At 38.9% G+C, this 8,544-nt stretch overlaps 1 protein-coding gene across 1 annotated transcript; it reads left to right on the top strand.

The window, feature by feature from the left end:
* Nucleotides 1-923: 923 nt before the first annotated feature.
* LOC124119741 (bud site selection protein 21-like) lies at nucleotides 924-8,296 on the top strand. The gene is made up of 6 exons (XM_046482375.2): nucleotides 924-1,197; nucleotides 1,901-2,124; nucleotides 3,195-3,336; nucleotides 4,603-4,681; nucleotides 5,746-5,864; nucleotides 7,733-8,296. Exons 1-6 carry the CDS (start codon nucleotides 1,050-1,052, stop codon nucleotides 7,786-7,788), a joined length of 768 nt encoding a protein of 255 aa, XP_046338331.2. The 5' UTR covers nucleotides 924-1,049; the 3' UTR covers nucleotides 7,789-8,296.
* Nucleotides 8,297-8,544: the final 248 nt, after the last annotated feature.

Below are 8,544 nucleotides of genomic sequence, written 5' to 3'. Positions count from 1 at the left end.
TTTTAAGATTACAAAACTACTTAAATACCCACAACCTAAATGCTCTAAAACTAAACACAGCACCAAACAACTCTTTCATTCCCCAAATCGACATATCTCTCTCCACCAAACTAAATAAAGAAACCGACTCATTAATTGGGCTCCAGGCTATAAGAAACAAAAACACAAAAAAGGTCCAAAACTATTATACTTCACATACTTAAGAACTCCGTAAACTAGACAAAGACATTGAAATAGTTTGGTAACATGCCGACAAAGCAGCTAAATCAGCACTTAAATTGGAAGAAGTAAGCATCAACATTCCAATGTACAAAAACGAAATTAAAAATACTACTAAATCAAAATGCAAACTAATACACATGCTACAAAAGCCACTCCAAAAAAAAAAATCTATCATAAAACCAAAAGAATCGACAAGGCAATAATCAAATTACAAACAGGTCACACTAAAGTACTGTCGGAAATGCTAGAAAACAGCATATATCAAAATAACATTTGTGGGTATTGATTTACAGTTTGAGATAATTTCAGCCAGCTGTTCGAAGTCTTAGTCTCAACCTATTTTCTTAAAACATGGATGTCGTAGAACTAATCAATCATTCGAGGTTGTTTCTTACAGAATACTTCTCCAAAATATTTCTCATACATACTTTTCTCATTTACTTGATTTTTCTCATTTCAAGATTAAAATTCATTGAAACATAAGATATCGGTAGAAATCACCTTTTTTTTTAGCAAAATTTTGTTTCGATAGTCAGCTATCAAAAGGAGCAAAACAAGAAGACTTTTCCCGTTAAAGGAGTATGTGGTGAGGAGTTACCTCCCCTCTTTTATTATCGTAACGTGCAAATGTACACATAGAACAATATCATCAAGCATGTGACTAACGTATGTGATTATTGAAACATTAAACAATATATGATTGTATCTTGCATTTTATTTTGTTGCTAAACCCTATTTACGACATTTCGTTACCAAAAACCGTCACGGTAACCGGAAGCACGTGTAGTTGTTGTTTTGGTGGATCGTGAGTGTTGTCAGAACAAAATATGCCACGACAAAGAAGGGCACTGACACAGAGGCAAGAGTCAGACGACGAGTTCGAAACTCCGGCATTCCGAGACATCGGAAAAGATGATGAGACGAAGGAAACCGAAGAAATTGACAGCGAAGAGGATCTGGTGGAAGCAGAAGAAGGTCTGTGTAACTTGTCCTACCTTCTATAGTTAGTGATGTAAAAATAAAACTAGAATTCTGAATTAGTGAACGTCGGCCTTTAATATCTTCTCACCCACACACGCTTACCAACATGTACAATCCCTGTGTGTCGGTAACCAGCTGACAACTCCATGACCCTTCCGTTTACTTTATTCCGTTTAGTGTTGTAATATGAGTTTAATAATTAACAAGATCCATACTTATGTCGCAAAACACTTCCCCTGACCCCGAGGAGAAATAACTTTTACAAATACAAGTCTTAGTCGACATTATATTAGCACCTATTGATTCAAACACCGACAAGTGTAAGTGCATGTTTTTAGTGCTAATTAATTGCCTCCATGTGAAGCCCATTTCTGGTGTCCCCCCCGTGATATTGCTGGAATATTGCTAAAAGCGGCGTAATACCAAACTCACTCACTCACTAATTGCTGCCTCCAGCTTCAGGGTAGGATCCCCTTTCCAATCAAGGACCCCCTCATGATCCTTAGGGTTAGTGTTGTGAGCTATCTTACCTCTTTAAATGAACTTGCTTGTCAATGTACACCAACGTTGTGGATTGTTGCTCATAATATTGTTTACTGGAATGTCTGGTCCAGACTAGATTATTTACATGCAGCCAACAAGTAGCTGGACTTTAGCTGAGTGTGGCTTTAAACAACAAACAAAGTATTGGTTGCAGTGTCCGCTGGAGAAGGTTCATCAGATGAGGACTTGGAATTAGCCCATGATGATGTTGCCAGTGACGAGGATGACAGTGATGCTGCTCCTGAGGATGTGGGCTTCTCAGAGACCCGGGCAACAGCCCTTTCCCAGATGAGGCAGGCAATGACACAGATAAAAGAAGAAAAACTCCAGTTGAAAGCAAAGAGAAAACAGAGAGATGAAAAGTTTAAGGAACAAAAGGTAGGCTTGTCCGTTTATTGAGGTCAAGAAACTACATGAAGGATCTAACATTTCGATTTAGGCACAACATGCTGCAACCCTAAGTTGTTCCAGGATCTCTGATCAGATTCAGAGTGATTATGATCCCATGGGTGTCAGCTCTATTCTGTTGTGTGTGTAGCAGTGTGTGGAGTCATCCACAGATGACATCCTCACCTTGTCAACTTGCTGACGGGATTAACATCTTTGTATCTTAACCTCTTGTCATGTACACAAGATCAAGATTTGGTCATGTCCGACATCAGATCAGAAGGTCCATCGTTCGCATCCCATCAAGGGACTCGGACATGTGGCTGCTACACGTTTTTCCAAATTGGTGAAAATCTATGACCTGCATCTCTTTTGGTTGGAATATGGCTTGTCGAGGAGTGGACCGGAAGGTCATACTTGGTAACTTGTTTTTGATTGCATGTCATCATACCCTGCTCACAATATCAACCACTGGTTTGTGTAGCCAAATTGAGATTATTTACAGCCTGCTGTCTTGTAATTGAACTATTGTGGAGTGCAGCATTAAGAACAAACGAAGAAAACACTTCAGGCATTCTGCAACCCTTTTTGATGATCACACAGCTTTAAAGTGTAACCATGGTAACATAAGTAAGTTAGAGGTTCTGTAAAATGGTTAATTTATTCAATCACCTCTGTGGCCTATTGGACAGAGCGTCAGTGGTTTGATCCCCGGTTGCATCAAACCATAAGACGTTAATAGATGGTTCATCTTGTTGCCCTGCCTGGCACTGGTGGACTCATAGTCTGAATACTGTCTTCATGGGGTATCCATGTAAAACTGACCCATGGTATCTCAGTTGGCTGGCACTATAAAATTATCCAGAACAACCAGCCACACACACACATGCATGCACACTGTTATATGGGGGCAATAAACTTGAACACACAGTAAAAACCCCATTTCACGTAACCCACCTGTTAAGTTTTTTTCAAAATTTGTTCCTGAACCAATATTTCTCTGACATTATGAGCTACTTTGAACTTTGTCAATTATACTACTTAACTTTACGTTCTTGAAGCGGATAAAGTTGGAAGCTGTGTCTCGCTTGCCTGATGAAATCCTGAACAGTCTTCCAGAAAAACTCAGTGAGGAAAAGAAGGAAACAGATAAAGGAAAACAGAAAAAGAAGGAAAAAAAGAAACATGAAGGCAAAAAACAGGGTAACCATTCCATTGTCAATTCTGTCAAATTTTGTTGTATTTATGTCCATGATTACGTTCTTTCTTAAAAGTAATTGAGCATAATGCATATACAGTGTATATGTCAAATTTTCGGCCCTGTTACTTGTAATTCATATATTGTATTGTGATATATTGATGTATTAATAGATACGTATCTTTGTCATATCAATTTGGTGTCCCCCACCATAATAATTGTGGAATAATGCTAAAGGTGGTATAAAACAATACTCATTCACTCATTTCTTGTAATATAATGTTTAATAATATAGAGATTCTCACCTGAGTGTGGTTTGATATCTGATATATCAACACTTGTCTTTGAAACTTTAAAGCTCTACAGCTTGTGAGGGATTTTATTGGGTGAAATTCTGTTTTTTATCCAAAGTCTTTCGACTAACATTTCCAGTTTGTAAACAGTGATAACCAGTGTAACAAAGTACAGCGTAACAGCTTTAACGGCAGAGATATTACTGATGGTATGATCTGCAACGCATTGTGATGTAATTTCATTGTAGCGATATCCCTTTGATCTCCTCTAAATGACATCTGCTGTGGAAGCCAGTAGGGGGATAGAATTCAGTGTTCCCGTTGGCTTTTGAAACTACAAGTCCGATGGACTGGCAACTCGAAAAAGTACCAGTCCCCTCTTATTTTTGTCAGTCCCAACTTTCAATAAATTACAAAACGTATGCAAATTACCTGGTTTTAATTCCTTCAACATCATGTTCAATGCAATGACGTCATCTCTGAAGAAGCTGAGTTAGATCTACACGTCATTCACACAAAGTTCAGTCACAATTCTCTCTTCTTCTTTTTTTGATATTTTGAGACTAAGTCGCTACAAATATATACCTTAATGTTATTTCCTTGCACTAGAAATAGACAAGGGGAAACCCTAGACAAGCTGACTTATTTGATTGCCGATGATTTGTTCAACAAAGATTTGTAAGGTACTTAACATGCCGGTCCACAGGGACTGGCAGTCACATGAATTACCGATCCAAGCCTAATTTTACCGATAAAAACCTGGTAATTACCAGTAAACAGGAACACTGTTAGATGTGTTGGAGTGGGGTATCTGTTTAACTTGCATCATGGCATCTCACTGGGCTTTCACTATATAGCAGGCATTGATCAGGGCTAGTACAGTCACGCACACTCACATCGACATTGTTATGTGAGTGCAATAATCTTGAATGTGACGACCACATTTCACCTCACCACCTCTTCTTATTTCATGGACAGATCTAAGTATAAAGAAACAGTCAACTGTGTTTGAAGAAACAGAAGACTATCTACCTCTAAAGACAGGTTTTGTTGACAGGTAAGATCTGACAATTTAGAAAGTATTTTGAATAGTTTACCGGAGTGGTGGTGTTATAGCCTCGTGGTTAAAGCGTTCGCTGGTCATGCCAAAGGCCCAGGTTCGATTTCCCACATGGGTACAATGTGTGAAGCCCATTTCTAAAAGCAGCGGGGGGCAATTCACTGTGCAGAGTTGCGTCCCTTGGGCACGCCAGAAACCTATGATTGTGGGTTCAAATCCCGGTTCGCCCTGATTATGTTTCTACGTTTGTTAGCACCATACCCGTGCTTGTGGGGTTTCACTAAAGTGGTAAACGTCTGAGACCTGCATCACTTCCGGCTTCCCTCCCACATTAAGCTGGCACGCCGCGATATAACTGGAATACTGTTAAAAGCGGCGTTAATCCCAACTCACTCACTCACACACACTCTAAAAGCAGCTCCCTCACTCATTCTAATTTTAATAGCAATTGTAGGCTCGCTAATTACGATGTTCATTCCCAGATCCCAATACAGGATATTTAACTTCCCCAAAAGCACAGGTTTGATAACCTCTTTTAATGTCATTCTTAAATTTTTGTCATTAAAAAAAGTATTCTCAATCTCATCCCTCACAGACAGTTTTCCTGGTGTGTGTGGGGCGGTCGCGTAGCCTAGTGGTTAAAGCGTTCGCTTGTCATGCCGAAAACCCGGGTTTGATTTCCAACAAGAGTGCGATGTATGAAGCCAAATTCTGGTGTCCCCCGCTGTGATATTTGCTGGAATATTGCTAAAAGCGGTGTAACACCTCACTCACTCACTCCTGGTGTGTGTGCATTAGTTTATGTCAAAAGGTCAAAAATTTGTCAGACCGTGACAACAGGCGATACAGTTCCAGCTGACACTTGCTTCTCAGACACTGACTTTTGGTATCTTAGACTATTTATTTTTGATAATGATAACAAACACATGGTCAGCTCTGACCTGGGCGCCGATAGACAAGGGCGACGCCATGTTTGTTTGAAAGTAGTAGCTACCTGACCTATTTAATTTGCATATTTATCCATAATTGACTCCAAATGACACTTTCTGTATATGTTTTAGTGAGACTGGCATAAAGGCTATGCCATTGAAAGACCTGAGAAAGAGAATGGCCATATCTCAATCTGCTGCAAACTTCAGGAATTCTCGTCTCTACGGTGACCATAGAAGGAGGGAATCAAGTTAGTATTGCACATAACATCACTTTTGACATATGTAGGGAGCAGTTCAAAGTCAGCTTTTCAGGGATTTACAGTTGAAGTCAATATATAACGTGAACAACTTTAGTCATCATACTTTTGCTCCAAATATTACTGCAATCTCCATTGTGGGTATACAAGTGTTGAGTGAAAATGCAAGTCAACCTGACAAACCCCAAATCTCTGCTTTTTGATGATTGTGAAGTAGAATTCACCAGACCAAACAATCTCAAATCATTGTTAGTCACCTTTTATAATTTTTAAGGGGGTATGTCTCAAAAGTTAAATTAGGAATTAACTTTAGGAATTATTGTTTTTTTATCATGCTCCCAAAACCTGTCAGTCATGTTTAAGGGTCCGTGTTACATCTGTCAGAGAATGTTTTATTCTCTTCATGATGTTCATTAAGTGTGGATTTAAAAATAGAATTATCTGCTAGTGTTTTTATGTTATTTAAAAAAAAAAATTCTTTCTAATTGTGATCAACATGATTAAGTATGCTAGAGTGTGAATGACATGTGTGAATGATAAGCCATGTTTGTTTACAAACAAGGCAGATGTAGATCTGTATTCAAGGATACAGTCAAACACTGTTGTGTTGTACTTTGATGTGGCAAACTGAGAATTCCTTCTTTATTCATCATTTTGGGTTGTGTCGAACCTTATTTACGTAAGTCCGTTCAACTTCAACACAACTGTGTTTTACCACTGTTCCCGCTGGATTTTGAAACTGCTAATCCTGGTGGACTGGCAACTCTAAAACTCTAAAATCTAAAAATTGCAAGTCCCCCCCCCTGATATTACTGTCCCAACTTTCACCCAAAAAAACGTTTGAAAATTACCTGGTTTTAATTCATTCAACATCATGTTCAATGCAATGACATCATCTCTGAAGTAACTTAGTTAGATCTAAACATTATTCACAAGTTCAGTCGACCTGCGAAAATCCGGGATAGAATAGGTCTTCAGCAACCTATGCTTGCCGTAAAGGCGACTATGCTTGTCGTGAGAGACGACTAAAGGGATCGGGTGGTCAGGCTCGCTGACTTGGTTGATGCATGTCATCATATCCCAATTGCATGGTTCGATGCTCATGATGTCAATCACTTGATTGTCTTGTCCAGGCTCATTTATTTACAGACCGTCGTCATATAGCTGGAATATTGCTGAATGCGGCTTTAAGCAACAAACAAACAAACAAATACAAGTTCATTCACAATTTTCTCTTGTCTTTTTTTTTAATATTTAAAGATTTAGTCGCTACAAATATATATATTTAACCTTGAACCAAAGCAAAATGTTATTTCCTTGCACAAAAAATACAAGGGGAAACCCTGATGGTAACAGACAGGCTGACCTTCTTTGAAAAATATACTTATATAAATATCGCCAATGTTTTCTTCAACAACAAAGATTAATAAGATACTTTTTAATCTGGTCAAAAGGGACTGGCAGTCACATGAATTACCGGTCCAAGCCTAATTTGACTTGTTATTACCTGGTTATAAACGGTAAACTGTTAACTGTATTTTAAAGACGTTTAAAGATGGAATTTGTTGTTTACCTGCCTGGGGCTTGGCATTGATGGGATGAAACGAAAACTGGTCCTCTCAGAGTCAGTGTGTGTGAGAGGGTATTTATGTTAAACTGTGGCATGGTTTCTCACTATAAAATTGGCATTAGTCCAGACTACACACACATGCACACATTAAACACAATTGTGCACACATGCATGCACACGCGCACGCACACGCGCACACAAATCCCCATTTTACCTCACCTCTATCTTGAATAAGCTGAAACACTTTGGTGATATTATTAATTTACAAAAGAACTGTTTTCTTCTACAGCTCAAGCATATCTAGCTAAGATGGAGAAACGGAAAGTCCGACAAGAGAAGAGATGATAGAAAGACTGCTGTGTTGCTTGGAGACTGTTGCTAGGAGACTAACGATGATGGAGATACCCATGGGGAAGGCTGGACAGTGGGTGGCCCAGTGGTTAAAGTGTTAGCTTGTCACATCAAAGATCCAGGTTCAATTCCACATTAAAAAAATATGTGTTGAGTTTCCCCATAGTGATAAAACCATCTCCGACAGAAAGCCTTGGTGAACACAGATTATTTGTATCAACTTGGTTGATGCAGGAACTGATGTATGAGACCGATCACATCTTCTCGTTTATACATGATTAGGTATGTGGCCTTGATACGTTAAGGTTCCCATCATTAAATATCTTGGGGTGGGGGAAGGTGACTGTTTAAGGTTACTGGGACTGTTAGAGACAGGGTATTTTTATGGTCAATTTCAAAACACACAGTGTTTCTGTGATGAAATTTTTCACAGCACATTTTTTTCAGGAAATCGAGCATGTCCACTGAAATATATGTTTTGGCATGGGGTTGGGGGTTCGTATAAAATGGGGGATGGGGGGGGGGATTATTTTTTCGGGACCAAATTTAAAAAAAAGTATTCCCATGGACAGTGTGGACTCAAATTACATTTTACAGATACTGTTTGGATGTGTGCAAGAAGGACAATTAAGTGTGAATCAATGGTCGTGGAAAATCTGATGGCATCTAAGGGCTGATAACATGGAGACTGACTTGTATGTCTTAACGTTGAACGTTGGAATGATATTGATGAAAAAATGAGAACATCTG

This window comes from Haliotis rufescens, unplaced genomic scaffold, assembly GCF_023055435.1.
Source record: "Haliotis rufescens isolate VD_foot unplaced genomic scaffold, xgHalRufe1.0.p SCAF_13, whole genome shotgun sequence".
Taxonomy (NCBI): Eukaryota; Metazoa; Mollusca; class Gastropoda; order Lepetellida; family Haliotidae; genus Haliotis; species Haliotis rufescens.
Note: the sequence above shows the minus strand (reverse complement) of the source record. Positions and strands in the feature narration are given on the sequence as shown.